Source organism: Bufo gargarizans, chromosome 3 (assembly GCF_014858855.1).
Source record: "Bufo gargarizans isolate SCDJY-AF-19 chromosome 3, ASM1485885v1, whole genome shotgun sequence".
Taxonomy (NCBI): domain Eukaryota; kingdom Metazoa; phylum Chordata; class Amphibia; order Anura; family Bufonidae; genus Bufo; species Bufo gargarizans.
This window is the reverse complement of record NC_058082.1, coordinates 528224877-528252390: the sequence shown is the minus strand read 5'-3', so window position 1 is coordinate 528252390 and position 27514 is coordinate 528224877. Positions and strand designations below refer to the sequence as shown.

The window sequence follows — 27514 nt, the reverse complement described above, 5'->3', positions numbered from 1 at the left end:
GTCAGTTTGTGTAGGCGTGTGCAAACATACTGCCCCACCATGTTGCACGTCCCCATGATGTTCACGATCCAATTGGATATCTTCTCTATCAACTTTCGATGTTCTTTTCTGCACCTACCATGTTGATCACGGCTAGCGGCAAATCAGGGTTCCACGCCAGAGAGGGAGCGTGAGAAAGAAAGACCACATCCAAGGGAGATCAATGGATGAAATTTAATTGTGATCGAGCAGAAATGTGGGAGAAAATATTAAAACTGAAGAATTGAAGGAAAGGAGCGGGCGCGCGGCAATTACCCACTCCCGACTTGGGGAGGTAGTGACGATAAATAATAATACAGGACTCTTAAGATGCCCTGTTATTGGAATGATTAATAAAATATTATAGGGAATGTCACTAGGGTATTTTGGATTTGGAAACGTTAAACAGGAGAGGCCCTGCTGCTGCTTTGTTGACTGTAGATAACTTCTGCCTGAACGCACGTCCCCGTGACGTCCACGATCCATTTGGATATCTTCTCTATCAACTTTTGATGTCTTTTTCTGAGCCTACCATGTTGATCACGGTCATCGGCGAATCAGGGTTCCACGCCGGAGAGGGAGGGTGAGAACGGCAGACCACATCCAAGGGAGGTCAATGGCTGCAATGTGATCGAGCTGAAATGTGGGACAAATTATTAAAGCAGAAGGATCAAATGAAAGGGCCAATTAACCCCTTATGGACAGGGCTTATTTTCACCTTAAGGAACAGGCCACTTTTTTGCAATTTGTGTCAATTTATGTGTGAATAACTTTAAAACGCTTTTACTTATTTGAGCAGGCACCTTGTTCCGATCACCGCCCGCCGAGCGTCGGCGATCGGAAATACACAGGACGTACAGGTACGCCCTGTGTCCTTAAGTACCAGGACATCCGGGCGTACCTGTATGCCCTATGTCCCTAACAGGTTAAAGACAATTTTTACAAAATTAATTCCCTGTCACCTATGCAGAGCAGGGGTTTTTCATCGCCAGAAATGGGTTAATGTCACCCACCAATGGTACAGATGATTTTAAAAAAATTCGGTCCCTGTCACCTATGATAAGCAGGGGTTTATTCAAGGCAAAAAAGGTAAACTGTCACCCAAGAATGCAACAGAAAAAGTAATGATTTTTTTTTACCTGTCTACTAGGTATAGCAGTGGTATATCACAGCCAAAAATTGGTGAATTTCACCCGAAAATGTAACAGACAAATTAGTGAAATGACATAAAATGAAATAAAATACGCACAAATAAAACAAACATACTTGATTTATGAGGTGGAGGTCCATATGGAGTAGGAGTTTGAGGAGGCGGTGGACGTAGCTGTGTAGGTGGAAGCGGTGGTGGAGGAGGACGAGGTAGCCAACACTGTTTTTTGGTTTTAATTTATTTTTTGATTTTATTAGGGCACAATCCAAAAGAGTGTGAAATATCCAAAATACAACAATGAGCAATTGCACTATAGTATAACAAAGGCTGGTAAAGGCCGGTGGGATCCATGCCTGGTTCATTTTAATGAACGTGAGCTTGTCCACATTGGCTGTGGACAGACGGCTGTGCTTGTCTGTGATGACGCCCCCTGCCGTGCTAAACACACGTTCAGACAATACACTGGCTGCAGGGCAGGCCAGCACCTCCAAGGCATAAAGCGCAAGCTCAGGCCATGTGCCCAATTTGGAGACCCAGAAGTTGAAGGGCGCAGATCCGTCATTCAGTACGTGTAGGCGTGTGCACAAATACTGCTCCACCATGTTGCTAAAAAAGCTGCCTCCTGCTAAGACGTTCCACATCAGCTGGTGGTGCTGGTTGTTGTGGCGTGCTGACAAAGCTTTTCCACATTTCGGCCATTCTAACCCTGCCTTCTGAGATGCTGGTGGTGCCCCAGCTGTGTTGGCGACCTCTTCCTCTTACTCTGCCTTCGACTTGTGCTTCAACTGTGCCCCTGCTGTCAGGTGGGAATGCCACCAGCAGCACATCTACCAGCGTGCGTTTGCACTCGCGCATCTTACGATCACGCTCCAGTGATGGAATTAAGGACGGTAGGTTGATCCAGCAGCGTGGCTACCCAGTAATCAGCACAAGTTAGAATGTGGGCAAGTCGGCAGTCGTTGAGGAGACACTGCAGCATGTAATCGCTCATGTGTGCCAGGCTGCCCAGAGGCAATGAAAAGCTGCTCTCTGTGGGAGGTGAATTGTCTGTGTCCTCTGTATACCCCCAGCCATGCACCAGTGATGGCCATGAGCTGGTTTCGGTGCCACGCTGCTGTGAACATGGTTCCTCCTTCATCTACTCCTCCTCATCTTCCACCTCGTCATCCTCCAGAACTGAGCCCTGGCTGGACAATGGTGTACCTGGCGTTTGTGGGTGCAGGAACCCATATTCTGAGCCACTTGTGAATGACTGGCCGGAAACCCTATGAAATGATCCCTCTTCCTCCTCCTGTGACATATACTTTTCAAGGAGGCATAGAAGTGGGATAGTAACGCTGAGAACGGCGTTATCGGCACTGGCCATGTTGGTGAAGTACTCAGAACAGCACAACAAGGAACACAGGTTTCGCATTGAGGCCCAGTCATTGGTGGTGAAGTGGTGCTGTTCCGCAGAGCGACTCACCCGTGCGTGCTGCAGCTGAAACTCCACTATTGCCTGCTGCTGCTCGCACAGTCTGGCCAGCATGTGCAAGGTGGAGTTCCACCTTGTGGGCACGTCGCATATGAGGCAGTGAGCGGGAAGGCTGAAGTTACACTGCAGCGCTGACAGGCGAGCAGCAGCAGGGTGAGAACGCCGAAAGCGTGCACAGACGACCCTCACTTTATGCAGCAGCTCTGACATATCGGGGTAATTTTTAAGGAACCTCTGCACCACCAAATTCAGCACATCTGCCAGGCAAGGGATGTGCGTCAAACCAGCTAGTCCCAGAGATGCTTCGAGATTTTGCCCATAATCGCACACCACCAGGCCGGGCTTGAGGCTGACTGGAACCAACTACTCAACGGTCTGTTGTTCAAGGTCCATCCACAGCTCCTGCGTGGTGTGGGGGTTTGTCCCCCAAACAGAAAAGTTTTAAAACTGCCTGCTCTCAGTTACCCCTGGCTGTGCTGAAGTTGGTGGAGAAGGTGTTACGATGACCATGTGAGGAGGCGGTAGAGGATGAGGAAGCGGAGTAGGAGGAGAAGGAAGCAACAGGAGGCAAACTGAAGCGCCCTGCAATGCTCGGTGGTGGAAGGACATGCGCCAAACTGCTATCCACCTCAGGCCCAGCCGCCACTGCATTTACCCAGTGTGCTGTTATGGAGATATAACGTCCCTGACTGTGCTTACTGGTCCACGTATCCGTAGTGAGGTGCACCTTGCCACAGATGGCTTTGCGCAGTGCACACCTGATTTTGTCCCCCACTTGATTGTGCAGGGAAGGGATGGCTTGCCTGGAAAAGCCCAGTAATTTTCAAATGCTGGCATTCAGGACCAGGGATCGAGGGTGGGTAGGCGGGTACTTCCTCTTCCGCTCTAGTGTTTGGGAGATGAAGAACTAAAGACTGCAGCAGAAGAGGAAGCAGGAGGAGCCCGAGACCTTTCTTGGTTTTTGAGGTGTCTACTCCACTGCAGCTCGTGCTTTGCACTTAGATGTCTGGTCATGCAGGTTTTCCTCAGGTTGAGAACGTTTATGCCTTGCTTCAGGCTCTGATTGCACAAACCACTTGTTTCTTGTCGTCAGCACATTGTCTGAAGAACTGCCACGCCAGGGAACTCCTTGGAGCTGGCTTTGGTGTGCTCGGTCCCTTGCTGTAGTGGGCAGTAGCAGGCGTACTGTCTAGGGGACGGCGGCTCCACTTTTGCACACTGCTCCCTCTTCTGCTGTGCTGGTGGCTCTTTGCGACCACAGTCTTTTCCTCCGAACTAGACAGGTCACTCGCATGACCTTGATTCCATGTGGGGTCGAGGACCTCATCGTCCTCCACATCATCTTCCACCCAGTCTTCACCCCTGCCCTTCTTGTCGGTTTGCACACTTTCAAAAGCCCCAGCAGTTGGCACCTGTGTTTAGTCATCATCCGAGACGTGCTGCGATGGTCCTCCCATGTACTCATCTTGATTGGGCATTGATGCACTCAATCTCTTCCACTTCTGGGGAAGTGCTAGATGGAAGACCCTGGGGAAACCCTGCTAACAGAGTGATTAAAAAGCAGAAGAGCCTGCTGCATGACTTGGGGCTCAGACTGCTTGGCTGATTTGCAAGGGGGTGAGGTGAAAGACTGATGGACATCGGCTGCAGGTGCCAACTCTGATCTTTCAGCAGGAGACTGGTTGACAATGGAGACTGGAGACAATGTGAAGGAACTGGAGGCACTGTCAGCAACCCAATCTATCATCGCCTGTACTTGTTCTGGCCTCATCATTCGTAGAGCCGCATTAGGCCCGACCAAATATCTCTGCAGGTTCTGTCGCCTACTCGCACCTGAGGAAGGGGTTTCACTTGTACGTGTAGCTGGCACAGACCGACCACATCCTCTTCCTGCAACAGGAGCTCCACCAGCAGCACCACGACCAAGGCCACGTCCCTTATTTGACGCTCTCCTCATGTTTCTCAAATTTAGGATCTTGCCCTTATGGGTGTTTTATTAATAGCAGAATAGAACCACAGTATGTAAAGGGTGTATCTCACACGTACAGATGCAAACTAGGCCGCATTTATAGATTTTTGCCCAAAAGGGGTCTTTTATTAATAGCAGAATAGAACCACAGTATCTAAAGGGTGTATCTCACAATGACATATCCAGCAAAGGCTGCAAAATATTTTTTGTTGCCTAAAATGGGTGTTTTTTTTATAACAGAATATGACAGCATTATATAACGCTTGAATTTCACATGTGCAGATGCAGCAAGGGCTGTAAAATTGTGTATTTTGCCCAAAAAGGGTGTTTTTAAAAACCCAGAAAATTATAGCTGTATTTCTAGCTTAAATTGCACACTGATTAATGCGGCAGAGGACCAAAATGAAGGTTTCACGCCTCGCCCTGTGAATGTGCGGAGATCTGTCAGACTGGCTGCACATGTCTGACTTTTTTGTTTTGATTTGGGTTTGAGCTGGATCCCCTTCCCTCAGGTGTACTGGGTTTCATTGTTAGTGAGGCTATTTATCCCTCCTTCCCCCAGTGGCCTGTGCGGGTAATAGTTCTTTCCTGGGAGCTCTTGATTTGTTGTTGGATCGTCTGCTCCAGCTCTGCTCAGATAAGTCCTCTCCTACATTTCCCTTTGTGTGTTTTTCTAGGCCTCTAGGGAGACGCTTGCTTCTTCCTGGTTTGAAGAAGCATGTTGCCTCTTCCCTTTTCCCTGCTGCTTAGGGTTTGCCCACGGTGTTTAGGTTTAGGCACGAGGGCATGTGCATATCCACCCTAAGGGTATGCATATGGGAACAGCAGTTAAGGGAAAACTTTTAGGCATCGCTAGGTGGTGACTTCTTTTTCTCTAGCTTTTGGGCCTAGTCATTTGTTCTGTTTGTTTTCCTGTGATTGGTTATTTCCCCGCTTACCTACCTACCGTGACAGAAGGTTATTGCCAAAAATGGGTGTTTCTTTAACAACAGAATATGACAGCTGTGTATAACGCTTGAATTCCACAGGTGCAGATACAGCAAGGGCTGTAAAATTGTGTATTTTGGCCAAAAAGTTATATATTTTTTTTAAATCCAGAAAATTATAGCTGTATTTCTAGCTTAAATTGCACACTGACTAATCCGGCAGAGGCCCAAAATGAAGGTTATTTCCAAAAATTGGTGTTTTTTCAAAGCCAGAAAATTATTGAAGCATTTCAAACTTGTTTTTAACAATGAATAAAAAGTGGCTGGCACTCGCTATATGGTTCACATCAACAGCATTTAATGGCTTCCCATTAAAAGGCTTTTACAAATGCGGACAATGCATTTGTTGCAATACAGTCAAAATCCCAAGAACTACTAAAAAGGTGCTCTCTACCCAAAATTAATTTTCATGGGAAATAGAACACTTCTTGACATGTAACTCAGTCAGTGTGATTTACCTCATACAATGTCCGTGCTCAAGACAATACATTGGACGGACAAAAAGGGCCTTGAGAGTGAGGATATCTGAACATATTTCAAATATCAAGAAAGGTTATCTAAAACACTCACTCTCAAGGCACTTTAAGGAGGCACACGGACAAGACCCAACAGGACTGATCTTTGTAGCCCTGGAAAAGATTGATAAACATTGGAGGGGGGAAATCACATTGAACGGATGTCAAGGGCGGAATCTAAAAAAATCTATGACTTTGGAAGTATGATGCCAGCTGGCTTGAATGCAGAAATAGAGATCTTTGGCTTCTTGTAATTCCAGGGTAGTGTGCCTCTCATTCAACAGGGAATCACAAGCTTGGCCGTTTATCGGCGCTGTGACCCCCTCTTGGTGAGAGGCACACTTCCCCACTTCCACTCATATTATACTGAATTGTTCATAACTGACAGAAAACCAACTAGAATATGTGATTATGATGTTGTTAATTTATGAATTTGACTTCCCTTTTAACATAGTTATATTTTAATGCATTTTTAATAGTTTTATACTTTTTATACTTTTTATAATGTAATGTAATGGAGTAGAGACTTGTCCTCCACGATCAGCATCTATTATGACATCATGATGCAAAATCCAGTAAAAACGCATGTACTGCAAAAAAAACCGCATGCGAAACGCATCAAAACCGCAGTATGTGAAAAAGTGACTCCATCCCAGATTTTGTGGAGTACCCATGGAGATATAAAAGGAGGGGTTGTAATAGCAGAGTTATGGCCACTGAGGAAGGGGAGAGAAGTCCCGAAACGCGTCTGGCGTCATACCTCTGCTTATCATAAGAAAATTGATACGATCAAGATCTTGTAAGAAGTTTTAAAAATTGGAGCGCTCCACTTCTTTCTATTCAACGTGAGTAACCCTCACAGGAACCCGGAACTAAGCCACCAAGTCCCGCGATACCTTGGATTAAACACGTGACAGATACCAAGCAGCGCGGACACCGGAAGCAATCTCGAGCGGTGCGGTAAGCTGGGTGACGGGACTGCCGGGGATTCTCATTTAACCGGTAAGCATACTTATTCCCCACAGCACCGAACACCGGAGAGACCGGAGGCTTTCCAAATATTAAGCAAAAGGTCCACCGCTTACATATTGCGGTAACTTAGTGGATCTCACGACAATATTCAGCGTTATTTAAAGAGACAATACTCCCAATAACAAATCTGGATTTGCATATGTTGTTTTTAAAGGATACTTATATCATTTGCAACTAACACTAGTGAACTTTTGGCACCATATTCAAGCATCAGAGAATATACCAGACGGCTTGATATTAAGAGGACTATTTCTCCATCAAATACCTGTGCACAGTACTTTTTTATATATATAATTGTATTATATATTTTTTATTATTGTATTATTATTGTGTTGATTATATGCTGTTTTATCCATGCTGTCCACACTCCAATTTTGAGTGGGAAGCCATTAAATGCTGTTGATGTGAACCATATAGCAAGTGCCAGCCACTTTTTATTCATTTTCTCCTGTTCCTGACTGATTGGGTGATCAGTTTTCTGGCTAGAGCACCTTTGCCATACAGTGGAAGGTGGTGAGCTATCCACAATAACTTTGTGAATATTTTGTTTTTAACAATCACAGATGCAGCAAGGGCTGCAAAATTAAGTTTTTTGCCCAAAATGGGTGTTTTTTTAACAACAGAATATGAAAGCTGTATATGACGCTTGAATTTCACATGTGCAGATGCAACAAGGGCTGGAAAATTGTGTATTTGGACCCAAAATTGTGTTTTTAAAAACCCAGAAAAATATTTCTGTATTTCTAGCTTAAATTGCACACTGACTAATGCTGCAAAGGTACCAGATGTAGGATATTGCCAAAAAAGGTTGTTTTTTTTTAAACCAGATTATTATTGCAGTATTTCAAGCTTGGATTTGAATGTCACAAAAGCACAGATGCAGTGCTGGTGCACTGAGCTTGCATAAAATGTCCGCCGCCGCCCACCTAACTAACAGACGGATAAAAGTTTTTTTTTCTGTCACTGGCCTCAGGGCAGGGTAAAAATATTGTGCACTGCACCCACACAACTAAATCTATGTAGATCGCTAAGTTGGAGTTCTGATTAAAGATTCTGTCCTATTCTCTCCCTCACAGCAGCAGCATCCACTCCCTACACTAAGCACAGCAGAGTGACGTGCAGCGCTACGTGACTCCAGCTTATATAGAGGCTGGGTCACATGCTGCACTGGCCAATCACAGCCATGCCATTAGCATGGCTGTGATGGCTTCTAAGGTCACACAGTTAAACGCTTGTTGATTGGCTGTTCTGCAGCCTTTCAAAAAGCGCCAAGAAATCGCCGAACACCGAACCCAAACCCGAACTTTAACTGAAATGTTCGGGTTCGAGACCAGAGTCCAAAAATCCTAAAGTTCGGTACGAACCCGAACTTTACAGTTTGGGTTCGCTCAACCCTAGCTATAAGGGAAAATAATAGCATTCCTAATACAGAATGCTTAGTAAAATAGGACTGGAGGGGTTAAAAATAAATAAAGAATTTAACTCATCTCATCCACTTGTTCCCGAAGCCCGGCTTCTTTTCTTCTTTGAGGAAAAGGAACTGTGGTGACGTCACTCCTCTCATCACATGGTCCATCAGGGGTCAGTATTGGGCCCTATTCTCTTCAATATATTTATCTTGTAGAAGGCTTGCAGAGTAAAATATCAATTTTTGCAGATGACACTAAACTGTGTAAAGTAATTAACACTGAAGAGGACAGTATACTACTACAGAGGGATCTGGATAGTTTGGAGGCTTGGGCAGAAAAGTTGCAGATGAGGTTTAACACTGACAAATGTAAAGTTATGCACATGGGAAGGAATAATGCAAGTCACCCGTACATACTAAATGATAAAACACTCGGTAACACTGACATGGAAAAGGATCTAGGAATTTTAATAAACAGCAAACTAAGCTGCATAAACCAGTGTCAGGCAGCTGCTGCCAAGGCCAATAAGATAATGGGTTGCATCAAAAGGGACATAGATGCCCGTGGTAAGAACATAGTCCTACGACTTTACAAATCACTATAAAGACCACACATGGAGTACTGTGTACAGTTCTGGGCTCCTGTGAACAAAGCAGATATAGCAGAGCCGAGGGCAACTAAAGTAATAACTGGAATGGGGCAACTACAGTACCCTAAAAGATTATCAAAATTAGGGTTATTCACTTTAGAAAAAAAACGACTGAGGGGAGATCTAATTACTATGTATAAATATATCAGGGGTCAGTACAGAGATCTATCCCATTATCTATTTATCCCCAGGACTGTGACGAGGGGACATCCTCTGCATCTGGAGGAAAGAAGGTTTGTACACAAACATAGAAGAGGATTCTTTACGGTAAGAGCAGTGAGACTATGGAACTCTCTGCCTGAGGAGGTTGTGATGGTGAGTACAATAAAATAATTCAAGAGGGGCTTGGATGTATTTCTGGAGTGTAATAATATTACAGGATATAGCTACTAGAGATGGGTCATTGATCCAGGGAGTTATTCTGATTGCCTGATTGGAGTCGGGAAGGAATTTTTTATTCCACTAAGGCCTCATGCACACGACAGTTGTTTTTAGTGGTCCGCAAAATGGGGTTCCGTTGTTCCGCGATCCGTGTCCGTTTTTGCTTCCGTTGTGTTCCCGTGTGTCTTCCGTTTTTTTTGCGGACCGTCAGAAAACAAGGAAGGGTGAAAAAAATGTAATTTTAATATCTCCACCCAGGATACTGGTATATATGCAGGTCACCTGAGTTTGGTTTGGTGGCCATTTTCTGTAGTCTTTACAGGGTACAGAGGTTCTTTTGGTTGCTTGTCTTTGCTGTTTCACCATGGCGGATGACTCAGAGGAAGAGGTCGTACTGCATTGGCTTATTTCTCAGCGATGGGGACGAGGAACCTAGTAGAAGGCGGTGATTTTGGGTCCATCCGATTGTTTCACAACGCTACCAGAAAGGACACTCTCATACCCTCTACCAAGATCATTGTATGCATCCTGAAGTTTTTTTACTTCTGTCGAATGTCAGTGACTACCTTCATGGACACCAATATGAGGCGCAGCATTTCTCCTGAGGAAAGGCTCATCGTCACGTTGAGGTGAGCAATATTTTAAGTTTATAGTTTCAACAGTAATGTGCACTGCTTCTGTCAGGAGGAACATGTTTCTGAAAATGGCTGGTCTTAGACATGTGCTACTGTTTTCTGAAGTAACCTTTATTTGCCCATGTCGTTTTTTTTTTTTCATAACATGGCAATATTAAAGGTTGTTGATTATTTTAAGCAGGTTTCCAATTTGTGTTCAGCTAACGTCATCCTCATGCGTAATGTTCACATGATTCTTAAGTCGCCCATAACCTTCTGCATGTAAAGGGTCTAAACACACAGTTGTTGTAACTTAGTTGTGGTAGTACTGCCCACACCTCAATCGCTGGTAGTGTTTGTTTCATACACACAAAATCATTTTTTTTTGTTTAGTTGACAATGGACATAGATTGTTTAAAATCATGACTTGCATACAACATTATAGGAGAATCGTGTATCTGATGTTCCCTTTGATTTGCTGCTTACTGATATACTGTGGTAGGAGCTAACCGAGGAACAGAATAGGCATGCCTATGTGCTGCCCTGACCTGACTGGCTGGAGTGTGCCCGGCGCCAGTGACGAGGTAAGGCCTATAGAAGTGGGCAAAAAGAGAACTGACCCGTTGTAGGGTACAAGTATTTATTGGAGCATCATGATACCTATAAAGCCAGTGAACGAAAGGCTCTGGAGATCTCAACTCGCGGGTTGGGAATGTACCTTGCGTAGCAGGATGACCACCAGCGACCCATCCTGCGGATGATGTGTGCCGGAACCTGATGACTGGACGCTGCGGACGCGGCCCCTATGCGAAAAGAGTGCCCGGATATCGTGCTGGGGTTATACCCCAATCCTGCCGCTAGGGTGCGGATGTTGAAGACAAACTGGGCCGAAGATAGGGGCCTACCATTAACTGGGAGAAACGGTTCGTCTAAAGTGGGAGACTGGAGGGAGGCCAGAAGCTCCTGTAGCACCTTAACGGGACACCAACAGTTGGCCGTAGGAAAGAACTCTAACTCGGTGGGAGGACCTGCCTGGTTGGTCTTGGTGGATGGGATGGACAGTATGAAGTGGTCCGAGTGCCAGGTGAGATGTCGCCTGAGCAGGGTCGCTCGATTGACCGTGCCGCAGGTGAACTCCCCGGGTCTAAGGAACCCATAGAACCCTAGGTACATGGCTGCCTTGGTGATGATGCTCGCCAATTGCCCAAAAGGGAGACCGTCTAGGGCTACGGACAATCTGCGGAAAATCTCACCTGACACTGGTTGCTTGAGCACCTGGACCGCCGTGCTAGCTTTCTGAATGCCCCTGAGGGTGGCTTTGATGGCCTGATTGGAAAAAATGGATTTGGCAGAGGGGTCACCGAGCATCCGGTGGTGCTGAATGCCGGCCAAATACAGCCTGATGGTGTTAACTGACAGGTGGCGGTGCGTGTGGCAATAGGCTATGAAAGCCATGATGAACGTGACCTCGTCCACCTTCCCCCGGGGATGGGTGTCACTGAACTCCCTGAAAATTCTGAACCCGGCGTCATAGTTCCTAGCGGTGTTGGCGGCTAGCGAGCGCTGGACCAATGACCGTGCAGATGCTATCAGGGGCTCTAGTCCAACAGGAGGGAGCTGAACGGCGGAGCTGGAACACCGACAAGTCTTCCTCCGGGAGCTCCTGAAAGAAGACATCATAATTAAAACGAGACAGGGCGTCTGCTGCTACGTTCTGTGCCCCCTGAATATGGACCGTGACAATATGGAAATTAAACGACAAGGACAGCCACAGAAGTCTACGCAATAGGGACATGATCCTAAGAGACTTGGCCCTCCCTTTGGATATGATCTCTACTAGGACCTGACTGTCTGTCCTGAAGATAACGGACTTGTTTGCCCAGAGAGGACCCCACACATGGGCCGCCGCCACAATTGGGTATAATTCTAACAGCGGGGAGGATTTCATGGCCTCAGTCTCGGATATGAGCTCCACCGGCCAACCGCCGACCAACCACTGTGGATGGAAGATGGCAGCGAACCTGCGGGAGGCCGCGGCATCGGTGAAGACCGTGGGGTACGCTGAATCCGGGGATGGTACAAACAAGGACATACCATTCCACCCGGCCAGGAAAGCCTGCCACATCTGGAGATCCGCCATCCGTCCGTCTAGTTGGATGGTGGAGTCCTGATCCGGGGCTGTCGGGAGGAGACTGAGGAGCTGGGAAGTGAAGGCCATGCCCTGGGGCATGATCTTGAACGCACAGTTGAGGGATCCAAGCAGGGATTGGAGCTCCCGCTTGGACAGGACCCTGGAAGAGGCCGCGGAGGAGATGGCGGACTGGATCTTGGCCAGCTTGGCTGCGGGGAGGCTGGCCTCCATGCGGACCGAATCCAGGGTGATGCCCAAGAAGGTGACCCTGGTGCCCGGACCCTCTGTTTTGGCCGACGCCACGGGGACCTCGAGACTGGCGAATAGCTGAAGCAGGCTAGCCAACCCCGAGGGGGAACCCTGGGGCCTCTCGACGATCAGGAAGTCATCCAAATAATGGATGACTATGTCCAGACCCCCGTGGTGGACAAGGATCCAGTGCAGCGCACAGGCGAACCTGTCAAACAGCCACGGGCTGCTTTTGGACCCAAAGGTGAGCCGGTTGGCAAAATAGTACCCGTCCGCCCAACGCAGCCCTTAATATTGCCATAACTGGGGAAGGATGGGGAGTAGTTTAAAGGCATCCGCAATGTCGGCCTTGGCCAGCCAAGCCCCTTCCCCGGCCAGCAGGACGTACTGGATGGCCTCATCGATGGATGCGTACGACATGGAGAACTCCTCTGACGGGATCAGGGAGTTGAGGCTGGGAATGGGCGACATGTGTGGAGCCGACAAGTCATAGATCAAACACTTTTTATTGGATGATTGTTTGGATACCAAACCAATGGGGTTTATCCTCCAAGTGGTGAAGGGGATGGCCTTGAACGGGCCCAGCAAAAAACCCTTCCGGACCTCGTCCTGCAAGAAGGTGGCAACTGCCGGCGAATCTTGACAAGCCGACTGCAGGTTCCGTCATGAGGCCCGTATGAAAACCCCTTTCCGGCGAGAAGGAACTGTACGGCTTGGTGGTCGGGGTGGTTTTGCAACAGGACGCCCAGGAGCTCGATGTTAACGTCGGTCAGTCATAAGTTATTGCACTGTCTCTTTGGGCAGCTGGGGTGGGGATGGGCGCTGAAACAGAGGGAGCAGATGTGCAATGCTCGACACCTATTGAAACTGCAACCCCCCGCGTTGAAGTTATTGCACACCTGACTCTGCCCCAGATATGTGATGGGCCTACCCAGCTTATCGGTGGAGCCCTGGAACCGCTGGGCGCCAGAGGGCCGGGGTGGGGAGGTTGGGACACCAGTCGGCGGTGTGCTGAATTGATTGGCATGCCGCACATGTTGGAGCCTGGTGACAAAACAGCTCCATGTCTAGATTCGCCAAGTCCGTGCAGAACTGAAATTGGGCAAGGGCTGCGGCTGCCTTGGCTGAGAAAGACCGGTGGTAGTCGTAGAAGTGGTACAAGTTCTGACACGTCCTGGGACGCAATGAGAATGGACGCCAGGTTGACGTCCTTCCCTGCCAGAATATCCCTTTTCAGATTCTCGGGGATGAAGTGCGAGGGGGGCAATCTGGGGGCTGGCACAGACCGTACCTGGAGCCGCGTCCTGGGACGTAGAAGGCAAGGCAGGAGGGCCTGGGGAAGGTGGTGCCGCTGGAGGCCAGGACTCCAATTCGCCCATCCTAGTCTGTATGTCTGCTATCAAACCTGCCAGGCTACAAATGGTAGCCTGCAACTGCAGTATGGACAGCTGTATAGATGATAGAGAGGGCTGGTCGTTGGGGCCCTCCGGTTCTGTCATCAGGAGGCGGTACAGCTCCGCCTTCCTCGCGGAAGCAGGATGACGGATTCCCCTCCTGTTGAGCTCTGCGACGAGCTTCGGGATGGTCCAGCTTCGCAGAGAGGGGTTGCTGGCGCGCCCTGACACGGAAGTCCTGGGTAAAGAGAGGCTATCGTCTGTTTCTGGAGCCTGAGACATCTTTACGCTGCCTGGAGAAGGTATGACAACGACAGATGAATAAAATCCCCCCCCCCCCCTCGGTCAACAAGAAACGACTCATTGGAGCCAATACATTCTAATAATGTATGGAGCTCCTGCTCCGTACAGTATTAGAACAAAGTTTTATACGAATCGAGTTTGGATGTTTCATCTAAAGTTGATTCGCTCATCCCTAGTGCAGCCGGCAGGTCCCGTGCTATGGGGTCTTTTCTACAGGTGTTAGGTGAGTTTTAGAGTTTTTGTTGTGATGCCAGTTGCATTTCAACAACGAGGGAGTAGATTCTCCTATGTAGAAGATGATGGTGAAACCCAGGTGTAGGAATGCCAGAGTGGTGTTAGGGCTGCCTATAGTGTCTATTTAGGCCTCTTTCACACGGGCGTCATATTTTTGGCCCGGATAAGAGGCGGGTGCGTTGCGGGAACACGCGTGATTTTTCCGCGCGAGTGCAAAACATTGTAATGCGTTTTGCACTCGCATGAGAAAAATCGCGCATGTTTGGTACCCAAACCCGAACTTCTTCACAGAAGTTCAGGTTTGGGATTGATGTTCTGAAGATTGTATTATTTTCCATTATAACATGGTTATAAGGGAAAATAATAGCATTCTGAATACAGAATGCATAGTATAATAGTGCTGGAGGGGTTAAAAATAAATAAATAAATTAACTCACATTCTCCTCTTGATCGCGTAGTTCCCGATCTCTTCTTTACTAGCTGTGGGCTAAATGACCTGTGGTGACATCAGATCACATGCTCCAATCACATGGTCCATCACCGTGGTGATGGAGCATGTGATCTGACGTCACCACAGGTCCTTTAGCCCACAGCTAGTAAAGAAGAGACTGAGAACTACGCGATCAAGAGGAGAAGGTGAGTTAATTTTATTTATTTTTTTAACCCCTCCAGCACTATTATACTATGCATTCTGTATTCAGAATGCTATTATTTTCCCTTATAACCATGTTATAAGGCCTCGTTCACACTTCAGTGTTTAGTCAGTGATTTCCATCAGTGATTTGTGAGCCAAAACCAGGTGCGGCTCTAAAAACACAGAACAGGAGCAGATCTTTCCCTTCTACCTCATATCTGTGGAGGCTTTACTTCTGGTTTTGGCTCACAAATCACTGATGGAAATCACTGACCAAACACTGAAGTGTGAACGAGGCCTAAGGGAAAATAATACAGTGAATAGACTGTCACCTAGAAATCATGCGTGAAAATCGCACCACATCCGCACTTGCTTGCGGATGCTTGCGATTTTCACGCAACCCCATTCATTTCTATGGGGCCTGCGTTACGTGAAAAACGCAGAATATAGAACATGCGATTTTCACACAACGCATAAGTGATGCGTGAAAATCACCGCTCATATGAACAGCCCCATAGAAATGAAGGGGTCCGGATTCAGTGCGGGTGCAATGCGTTCATCTCGCGCATCGCACCCACGCGGAATACTCGCCCGTGTGAAAGGGGCCTTAAGGTGCGGCTTTTGCACTTGTCATGATGCTCCTACCTGTATATCTGGAACTTCAAGTGTGGTCGTCCGAAGCAGAGTGATAAAAGGGTTAACAGTTGGGTCATTTGCAGAATAAATTGAGTCTAGACTGGTATTGAAGTAGTTAACAGCTTTAGGCTGGGTTTACACGGGCGTGACGGATTGGCTCAGGATGCGTTCAGGGTGCGTTCAGTGAAACTCGCACTATTTTGCAAGCAAGTTCAGTCAGTTTTGTCTGCGATTGCGTTTAGTTGTTCAGTTTTCTCTGCGCGAGTGCAATGCGTTTTGATGCGTTTTTCACACGTGTAATAAAAAACGGAAGGTTTACAAACAACATCTCTTAGCAACCATCAGTGAAAAACACATCGCACCCGCACTTGCTTGCGGATGCAATGCATTTTTAAAGCGGCCACATTAGCTTCTATGGGGCCAGGGCTGCGTGAAAAACGCTGAATATAGAACATGCTGCGATTTTCACGCAACGCAGAACTGATGCGTGAAAAACAACGCTCATGTACACAGACCCATTGAAATGAATGGGTCAGGATTCAGTGCGGGTGCAATGCGTTCACCTCCCGCATTGCACCTGCGCGGAAATCTCGCCCGTGTGAACTCACCCTTACTTGAATAAAATTTCATTAGGAAACAATCTTCCAACTTTCTCTTGGTCATCAGCAGATTTTGGCATAAGTTTTAGCTGGCAAACACAATCAGCTCTGCTACCTCTGTCACTTTCTCAGCTCTGCTATGCTGGCTGGATTAAATATGAACTTTTTCTCTTTCTGCTGTACTTGGTTTTCTGTAGTCTGACTCGGTCTTTATCTTAATGGTACTTTCACACTAGCGTTTTTCTTTTCCAGCATAGAGCTCCATCCTAGGGGCTCAATACCGGAAAATAACTGATCAGTTTTATTCCCATGCATTTTGAAAGGAGAGCAATCCATTCAGGAGGCATCAGGATTTATTCAGTTCAGTTTTTTTGACTGTTCAGGACGGAGATAATACTGCAGCATGATGCAGTTTTATCTCCGGACAAAAAAACTGAACACTTGCCTGAATGCCAGATCCGGCATTATTTTCCATAGGAATGTATTAGTGACGGTCCCGGTATTTAAATTGACGGATCCGTCCTTTAAAAATGTGAAAAAAAAAATAGAAACGGATCTGTTTGTCCATATGACAAACAGATCCATTCTTGCAATGCATTTGTGAGACGGATCCGCATCCGGATCCATCTACAAATGCTGTCCGTTTGCATGCGACGGAACTGCTTGCCGGATCACTTTGCCGCCAGTGTGAAAGTACCCTCATTTGTATCTTTCTGCTTGTCTTTATCTTATCCAGGGAATCCTTCCTCGTGGCTCTGAAACTTGTAGCGTGAGCACTTAGGCCCAGCAGAGCAGTGCTCTGCTGGTCAACACACAGCCTCCCCTTACAGGGGATAAGCTAGACTCAACCTCTTCCCAAAATGGGGTAGGTTAGACTGCCTTACACTAACTAAACTCTAGAGAGGGCTAGAATGAAAAGCAGGTTCTATTTTAGGAAAACTAGTTCTGCCAATGTTGCCGCCATCTGCTGGCACATTACACTTTTTTTGCATTTGCAAGGAAAATAAATGTAGGACATAGCAGTGTAGGACATAGCAATAAATATGTAAGATGACACAGGATCAACCATAAAATATAGTTTGGGTGCTCAAATAGGTGGTTTATGCCACTCTGGGGCATTACACTAGTCCTGACCACCAGAGAGGCCGATGCTTTTTCCTGTAGTGTGCAAGCACGACCACCACTCTGGTATTGCAGGGTGGTAACCCCTGGAAATGAGTAGTGTATAATGTAATGAAACATTTAATCAAGCCAGCAAAGGAAGCAATATGGACATTCACAATACATTAGTAAGAGCCTTTTACTTTGTCTACATGATAAATGCCATTTGCTGATAGGGTTCATGCACACGAACATTGTTGTTTTGCGGCCGGCAAATTGCGGATCCACAAAACACGTATACGGGGCGAGAGCATTGCACAGAATCGAAAAGGCAGTCTATAATAGAACAGTCCTATTCTTGTCCATGTATTTTTTTGCAGAACATACGGACATATGGACATGGAGTAATTTATGTTCTTTTGCGGTCCCATTGAAGTGAATGGTTCCGCATATGGGCCACAAAAAAAACAGAACGGACACAGACAAAAAATATGTTCGTGTGCATGAGCCTGAAGTGACACAACCCTTTAACCCTTTCATGACCAGGCCTAAAAAACGGCCTGAATGCCCAGGCAACTTTTTGTGAATTTGTGCACGTGGTGGTTTAGTGACCCTAACTTTTTTATTTGTTTGACTAACAAAATCATTTTTGCAATTTTTTTTTACTTGACACTTATGAATTTTAGTAGAATGTTTTTTATTTTATTTTTATCTTTTTTTTAGGTTTAGTTTGAAGGAAAACTGCTAATTCTAGTAATTTTTTTAATTATTGCTTTTTATTTCTTAAATCTTAAAACTGACACAAAAATTAATGGGTTCCCTATTTTGTGATGATCATTTTAATATATAACATGTATGGGCTTGATTCTACATGGTGAAGCTTTCCGTTGGCGACTGCATTTTTAATATTTTTTTTTTATTTGTATTTTATTTATTTATTTTACCTAAATTTTAATTTATTTTTGGCACATAATATGTCCCCGAGGAGGTCAATAAAAGACCTCTGGAGGAGGTTTCCACTGAAACTGGGGCATCCACAGGAGAAACAGTAACAAGGGAAAACAGCTTCCTGTGGGGGCATTACACAGTGGCAGAGCTGCTCAGGGTCACCTTAGACCCTGCAACTCTGCTCCCGACACCTCCGGCAGTAATGTGACCATCAGGACTAACAGAGGAAGAGGCTCACCCGCTTCCCTCTCTACCCCTTCACTCCTTCAGGACCGGCGCAACCATATAGGCGAACTAGGCGTTTGCCTAGGTTGCCGGCCTGCTGGGGGCGCCCTGGTGGGCTCCCCCTGACTGGGGCTGCAGCCCTGGACGAGTGGCTCTTGAGCCGCCCCCAGCGCGGTTACAGGGGGGCCAGGAGGTGGAGGTCCTTCTTAAATATGTCAAAGCAGGCATCGGCTCACCGTGATGGCAGGTGCCTGCTCTGCCAGTAAATTACCGGAGGATAGGAGGCGGGCAGCAAGGGAGGCTGTTCTAGCAGCTCCCCACCCCTCCCTTGTGCGTCCTCTGTGATGCCGGAATATGATGTCATTCCGGCCCCGGCATACTAAACGGCGCTCTGGAGGACTGAGGAGCTGCACCACACTGGACCCCAGGGAGGTGAGTGTTTAAGTGTTTGACTGAGTGAGTGTCTGCCTGTGTATTTATGTCAGTGAGTGAATGTATGTGTGTCTGTCATTGAGTGTCTGTGTGTGTATGTCAGTGAGTGAGTGCATGTATGTCTGTCTTTCTGTCAGTAAATGTATGTGTGTCTGTCATTGAGTGTCTGTGTGTGTATGTCAGTGGTGAGAGTGGATGTCTGTCGGTCAGTAAGTGTCTGTGTGTTTGTCAGTGAGTATGTGTATGTTTGTTAGTGAGTATATGTGTGTGTTTGTCTGCCAGTAAGTGAGTGTCTGTCAGTGAGTTTCTGTGTGTGTTTCAGTGGGTAGGTGTATGTCTGTCAGTGAGTGTCTGTTAGTGAGTGAGTGTGTGTCTGTCTGTCAGTGAGTGTGTGTCTGTCAGTGAGTATGTATGTCAGTGAGTAAGTGTGTGTCTGTCAGTGAGAGTGTCTGTCAGTGAATTTCTGTGTACATCATTCAGTGAGTGTCTGAGTGTGTGTGTCTGTCAGTGAGTGTATCTGTCTGTCAGTGAGTGTATGTGTGTCTGTCAGTGAGTTTCTGTGTACATCATTCAGTGAGTGTCTGAGTGTGTGTCTGTCTGTCAGTGAGTGTGTGTCTGTCAGTGAGTATGTATGTCAGTGAGTGAGTGTGTGTCTGTCAGTGAGTATGTCTGTCAGTGAGTTTCTGTGTACATCATTCAGTGAGTGTCTGAGTGTGTGTGTCTGTCAGTGAGTGTATGTGTGTCTGTCAGTGAGTTTCTGTGTACATCATTCAGTGAGTGTCTGAGTGTGTGTCTGTCAGTGAGTGTGTTTCTGTCAGTGAGTATGTATGTCAGTGAGTGAGTGTGTGTCTGTCAGTGAGTATGTCTGTCAGTGAGTTTCTGTGTACATCATTCAGTGAGTGTCTGAGTGTGTGTGTCTGTCAGTGAGTGTATCTGTCTGTCTGTCAGTGAGTGTATGTGTGTCTGTCAGTGAGTTTCCATGTACGTCATTCAGTGAGTGTCTGAGTGTGTGTCTGTCTGTCAGTGTTTGTGTGTGTCTGTCAGTGAGTGAGTGACATGAGGGGTGGCAAAATGGATCTTTGCCTAGGGCGGCAAAAATCCTTTCACCGGCCCTGCACTCCTGCATGGATCTTCTGCTGGCACAGGAGAAGGCAGAAGTGGTAATAAAGCGCTCCTGTCTTCTCCTCAGGGTCCCCGCTGTGTCTGTCAGCCGGGACCCGACCTGCTCCTGCTAGATTGCAGGAGCAGGAGCTTTTAGCTAGGACTACAGAACGACATTTGTTGCGCGACAATTTTTATAATGATAGTCTATGGTGTTGTACTGCAACATGCTGTGACAGTGACACGACAGTCACAAAAATTCATGGTGTCACAATGCAACATACTGCGACAGTCACAAAAATTCCATCCAAGTCGTCGTGTAGCTCTATCACCATCTCTAAAACCAGCAATGTTCCATATACTGTAACTGGAGAAGTTATATCTGCAGAATGAAATTCATTTCTTACCTTTGAGGCTGCAAATCCACATTGATACTCAAAAAGTTGTTGAGGGAATTCAAGTTCTTCAGCAGAACACATGTTGATGTAATACACAGTGTAGCTCAGTCAGCAATTATAGGCTCTATTCTGACAAGAGGCGTGTTCCTTCAGAGATCTTAACGAGGCTCAGTATGATGATCTCAAAGCCATAAGAACATATAACATATGGAATATAGAAATAACTTGATTACTTTTTCATGAATTAAAGAGGATGTCTGCTTTATATTTTTATACTTTAGTTGTTTATAGAAAAGAACTGTAATATATAATAATATATTTCACATACTGTTGTGCAGTGGCCCCTGTCTGCACAGCACAATGGTATAGCCCAGGGGTCAGAAATCTTTGGCACCCCAGCTGTTGTGAAACTACAATTCCATGAATGTACAGTTCTGAGAAAAGCAGAGCAAGTATGCATGTTGGGAGTTGTGGTTTCACAACGGCTGGAGTGCCGGAGGTTGCTGACCCATGGTTTAGCCCATGTTCAGTATAAGACCTGTGTACGACATCCATGTGCAGAGTGAACTCAAATGAACTGATAACAAGTGATGCCACCAGATGTAAGGCAGCTATCCTACAAGTCAGTGTTGAACCTTTTGAATCAGGCCACTTAGATGATCTCCTTAAGGAAATATAGTATTCCATGGGCTAACTGAATAGGAGTAACCCCCTACCCCTACACACAAACATCATGGGGGAGATTTATTAAAATCGGTGTAAAGCAAAACTGGCTTAGTTGTCCTTAGTAACCAATCAGATTCCACCTTTCATTTTCCAAAGGAGCTCTGAAAAAATAAAGGTGGAATCTGACTGGTTGCTAAGTCAGTTCTACTTTACACCAGTTTTGATAAATCTACCTTCATGTCTTCCATGGTATTCGGTTAGCTGCAGGGTGCATCCATGAACTGAATAAATAGAAATAATAGAGAAATAAGTATTATTATAGATAATAGAACTTGGTGCTCCAGACAATAACATATTGGAATCAATATACATATTTAATATACAAATAAAGGATAGAAGTATAAAAATAAAAAAAAGACTTAGGGGGTCATGTATTACACAGAAATATGTCTAAATTTGGACCCCAGCCAATCTCATATTGATGACCTACCCTGAGGATAGGCCATCAATATGTAAATCTCAGAGAACCCTTTTACATTATGTAGTGTTACATAGGACTGCAGGTACCATCTACTACATTATCTGCACACAGAAAGTTATCACTTTTATCTGGGGTGTTACATAGAACTGCAGGTGACATCTACTTAATTACAATGGTCCCTCAAAATACAATATTATTCGGTTCCAGGGTGACCATTTTATGTTGAAACTATTGTAAGTTGAGTAATCGGTTCCAAAGCCCCAAAATGTCATCCAAGATAAGAGAAAATGAAGATTTTAAAGAATAAGCAGATAACTAAGACAGATAAAACAAGTCCTTACATATAACAGTCAGGAATAGCTGCTAACCAGCAACTAAAACAGTTATTTTACCAGATAAGTAGCCTTGATTGGTGTAGCTGGCCAGCTAGGACCTGTCCTAGGTTGCTAGTATAGCCTTATATGTGTATACAGCCAAACCTGCTAATAGCCTTAATAAAGTTTCTATGTTTATGCCTTAAAGACAAAATCAGAGTTATTCACTGCATACTGCAAGTGAACTATTAGTTAGACCTCAGATATACCTCTCAGATAGATCATAAAGTGCCTAAATAACTTAAAGTGAGAGTACAGATACTCAAGAGAAATATATTCACCATTTTATGTTGAATAACAAGATTGAACAGTTGAACCACTATCTTAATCACACCCCCATTTTGTGATATCTTTTCAACACATGTTATGTACATGGACTATCTGCTGCGGAGGTGGCAGTGTTATATGAAGAAAAGTTGAAGTTAATAAAGAAGTTATTTCAAGTATTTGGTGTGCTCTTTAAAACTACTGTTTCCATAGAACAGTGCTAGAGGAATTACAGAGTAATAGACAGTCTGGTTTGAATAAAAGTCAGAGATACAATATTCTTCTAGTGCCACAGCGCAAAAGGCACTTCATAGTGCTGCGCCTGCCACAGTGAAACTTTTATCCTCAGAGGGCGAACTGATAGTGCTGCTCAAATTGCACTGTTAAGAGCGCATTAGAGCTGCGGAGCGACAGCATATACTGCCACGCAGTAACTGTTCCCTGAGTGAGCAAGAAAAAAACACTCCAGCGGAGCTACCATAAAGGCCATAGAACGTGTGCATTAGTCAAACTGCAGCCAAATCTTAAAGTGGCAGAACGGCAAAGGCAACATAGTCAGAGAAAGAGCGCCAAGTCTGAACAGAGCATCGAAAGTCTGAACAGAGCATCACAAGTCAGCGCAAGCATCGCATCCTATCAAGAAAAGACGCGTCTCCCTTAATATTGACATTTGTTCCTGCTCTTCAGAATAAGGTCAGAGCTTTCCTTTTATTACTTATCATTGCATATACTGTAGGCTTTGGCATAAAGATACATTTTTTTTGTGTTCAGAAATAAGAGACTTTAAATGCTTTAGAGTCCGTGTTCTACAAACCGTCCTTTGTTTTTATTTAAAGTGAAAGTCATTTATTGCCTGCATTTATCGCTGTTGTATTTAAAGTGACAGTCATTTATTTCTGCATTTGTCAGCATTGCATTTAAAGTGAAAGGACTCTTAATATTTGGATTGATTGCCAGTATTGCATTTAAATTAAAATGTCTGAACCTAGTATTACCATGCAACTGTTAGAGGATACAAAGATAGATAGAGTAGAGGGGGAAGAGCAAGGGAACCTGTCTGAGGTAGAAGAGCCTGATGCAGCATTAGTCTTGCCTCAAACAAATATAGCCCAAACAGATGAACTAAGACATTCATCACGTGTCAGAAAATCGACCCCAAAGGTGCTGGAAAATTTGGAGCAAGAAGCAGCACTAAAAGGAAAAAAGTTTGCCAGAATGTATGATAAATGGAAATTATACATTAAAGACATTCGTAAAAAGCTAAAGCAAGTTTCACGAGTTGGAGGTCCCAGGAGAGACCTCTGCGTCGTCAAGCAATAAACAAACAGCAATACGGTACAGACACACAAGAGTTTATTGTACAAACAGAATCCAAGGAGGGAAACACAGGGAAATAGTGAGCTCTATGTACCGTCCGCACAGTGGGAGGAAAACCCCCACTGCGCCACTGTCTAGTAATACTCCAGAGGGGCGTGACTAAGCAACTACTGGTATTCACTAGGGCCCCAGATGGTAGGGTTAGGCTTTGCCGCAGGGAGTTGCCAGGGTCCACTTTGGAGCATGAACTAGACAGTGACAACAGGAGCAAAAGGACAACAGGTACCAGAAGGTACCGACGGTACATAGGCAGACATAACAAACAGGCAAAAACAAGCAGGCAACTAAAAATGCAAGCAGGAGTGACAATGAGCAGAGAAGGACTTGCTCCACCAGTGGTAAACTGTATGGCCTTGCCCATGGCACTCTGCTGCAAAGAAAGGTGCAGCAAGGGCTTGCTGAACAGAGACATATGAATACAAACTAGGTGACTAAAACATAACTGGCAGAACAGATAACAAAACACAGGAAAGAGGACGGGAATGAACAAGTAGGAAACCCACAGAGCACAGACAGACACGGATCCCATGGGTCAGCAGCATGGGAGAGTGAGTACAAACAAGGAGCAGAACAAGACAACACACACCAGGAGAGCTAAAACAGAACTGAGGAAACCTCAGCCTTATAACCAGGTTCCATGAGTGCAGCAGAGAGGCCACACCCATGGAGCAGAGAGGATTAACTCCTAATCGGCACACAGAGGAGTTAACCCATAAAGAACCACAAATATCACACAGGAACGGAGCTGCAGCGAGAGCATAGACAGAAGGTCACAGCCAGAAGTAACGACTGTGACACTCCCACCCCTCAAAGCCCCCCTTCTCCTCCCCAAACAGAAAAGGGGAGGAAGTGGGGCAAGAAACCAAACAGAACCAGGCAAGGCAAGGGGACAGAAATCAAAGGCGTGACGAGGTACATGGGCCGGAACACAAAAGACGACCGCAGCCAGCACAAGCCCCTGAAAACCAGCCTGCACGGAGGGTCCGCAGCCAGTACGCCAGGGGAAGATAGCCAGGCAACACGGAAAACACGTCAAGTGAACCGCACCATGCAGTTACCTCCCCCTCCACTCTCCCTGCGGAGAATGACATGTCTGCCAAGAACTGATTGGCCAGACATGCAGACACCCCTTCCGGAGGAGTGGGACCAGGAACGGGAACCAGACTGGAATACAAAAAAAATTGGAATCAAAGGGGTACAGAGGTACACAAGCAGAACATATAAGACGACTGCAGCCAGCACACAGCCCCTAGAAACAGCCTACATGAAAAACGCAACAGGAGTGGCAATGAGCACAGAAGGACTAGCTCCACCAGTGGTATACTGCGTGGCCTTGCACATAGCACTCTGCACGCCAAGGGGAATGCCGCCAGCCTACACGGCCACAAAAGTCACTGTGAACTGCAATGTACTAACGCCTCCCCCTCCACTCTCCCTCCGGAGAATGGCATGTCTGCCAAGAACTGATTGGTCAAACATGCTGACCCCCCTTTCCGGAGGAGTGAGTACAGAAGCAGATACCTGCACCGATAACAGAAAACACGGCCGTAGGCAGAACTGCAAGCTAAAAAGGCCACACCGGACGTCGCCCCTGGCAACTAGCATACACGGAAAACACTGCAGCCAGTACACCAAGGCAACTAAATCCGATACCTAAAGGCACCATGAAGAGGGAAACAAAAACAGAAAGCACACACCACAGATAAGCAGAAAACAGAACACGAAAACTCTGTGAAAGTTCACTTGTTCATTCTGTCACGAGTTGGAGGTCCCAGGAGAGACCTCTGCGTCGTCAAGCAATAAACAAACAGCAATACGGTACAGACACACAAGAGTTTATTGTACAAACAGAATCCAAGGAGGGAAACACAGGGAAATAGAGAGCTCTATGTACCGTCCGCACAGTGGGAGGAAAACCCCCACTGCACCACTGTCTAGTAATACTCCAGAGGGGCATAACTAAGCAACTCCTGGTATTCACTAGGGCCCCAGATGGTAGGGTTAGGCTTTGCCGCAGGGAGTTGCCAGGGTCCCCTCTGGAGCGTGAACTAGACAGTGACAACAGGAGCAAACGGACAACAGGTACCAGAAGGTACCAACTGTACATAGGCAAACATAACAAACAGGCCAAAACAAGCAGGCAACTAAAAACACAAGCAGGGGTGACAATGAGCACAGAAGGACTTGCTCCACCAGTAGTAAACTGCATGGCCTTGCCCATGGCACTCTAATGCAAAGAAAGGTGCAGCAAGGGCTTGACATATGAATACAAACTAGGTGACTAAAACATAACTTGCAGAACAGATAACAAAACATAGTAAAGAGGCTGAGAATGAACAAGTAGGAAACCCACAGAGCACAGACAGACACACATCCCATGGGTCAGCAGCATGGGAGAGTGACTACAAACAAGGAGCAGGACAAGACAACATACACCAGGAAAGCTGACACAGAACTGAGGAAACCTCAGCCTTATATACAGGTTCCATGCGTGCAGCAGAGAGGCCCCACCCATGGAGCAGAGAGGATTAACTCCTAATCGGCACACACGGGATTTAACCCATAAAGAACCACAAATATCACACAGGAACGGAGCTGCAGCGAGAGCAAAGACAGAAGGTCACAGCCAGAAGTAACGACTGTGACAGCAAGAAAGTATAAAAGGGAACTTGAGTGATATGGTAGAGATGGTTGAAGAATCTGAATCAGAGCTTATGGCAGCATATGTCAACCTGCAGTCATTTACAACACCTTCCCAGAATATTGTAAGGAACATAAACACATGTACTGCGGTCGCTAAAGATTTTGTAAAGTTGATAAGAGAACTATCATCTGCAGAAAACTATTATGAAGTTAAAGCAAGAAGAATGAATGAGCTTTTTATGAGAGACTATGTTAGGTTCTTAGGTGGTACCACAATCTCAGGTGTGACTTCCTTTGCTGGCAGAAGTGCCACCCATTTTTCAGAGTCCTCAAATACTTTAGCCAAAAGAAAGGAATTAGCTAAACAACTTGCTGTCAAGAAAGCAGAAATTGAGATGGAAACTGCCAGCGAGGCGCAGCGTCATCTGAAGGATGAAAAGCAAGCTGAAAAGGATGCACAATGCCATCAGATGGAAGCTGAAATGGAGGCACAGCACCATCAAATGGAAGCTAAAATGGAGGCACAGCGCCATCAAATGGAAGCTGAATTGAAAAGTCTGGAAAGGCAGAAAGAAGTTAAGATCATAGAAGCCAGACTCAGAGTACATGAGGAGGATATGAGTCAGAGTAGTCATAGGTTAAAATCTGTACTAAATGAAGAAAAAGATTCCTTGTCATGGGGTAGCATCACGGGTATAAAGATAGAGCGGAGGTGCACCCCCTGAGCTGCCACCCGGTCCCCTGTCCCTGCCTACTTGCACCACCCGCCCTAGGTGATGGGGCACAACTGGGCGACAGTCTCTAACCTGAGTAAGTGCAAGCAGTGAGATAGAGACAGCAGGGAAGCAGACAGCCAATGAGAGGTAGCACTCGAGCGGACAGAGAGGTGGAACAAGCAAGGTACCACCATAAACGGAAGGGCGAGGCGGGTCAACTAGCCGGGGTCAGTCCAGGAGGTGAAGTCAGTACGAAGGAGGAGGCAGAGACAGATCCGAGAGCGGGCCGAGGTCAAAATCCGGGAGATCACGTCAGTACAAGAGAAGAGGCAAAGGCAAAATCCAAAAGCAAGCCGAGGTCAAAATCCAAGAGGTAGCGTCAAGGTTCAGGGAGCAGGCAGAAGAGGT

At 46.1% G+C, this 27514-nt stretch overlaps 1 protein-coding gene across 1 annotated transcript in view; it reads right to left on the bottom strand.

Annotated features, from left to right (window-relative positions):
• The window catches only part of LOC122932900 (acetylserotonin O-methyltransferase-like), a 167302-nt gene extending 146618 nt beyond the window's left edge, over window positions 1-20684 (bottom strand). Inside the window, exon 1 of the mRNA XM_044287568.1 lies at window positions 20592-20684. Coding sequence (XP_044143503.1) covers window positions 20592-20663 — 72 coding nt within the window. The 5' untranslated portion in view covers window positions 20664-20684. The remainder of the gene's footprint in view (window positions 1-20591) is intronic.
• Window positions 20685-27514: the final 6830 nt, after the last annotated feature.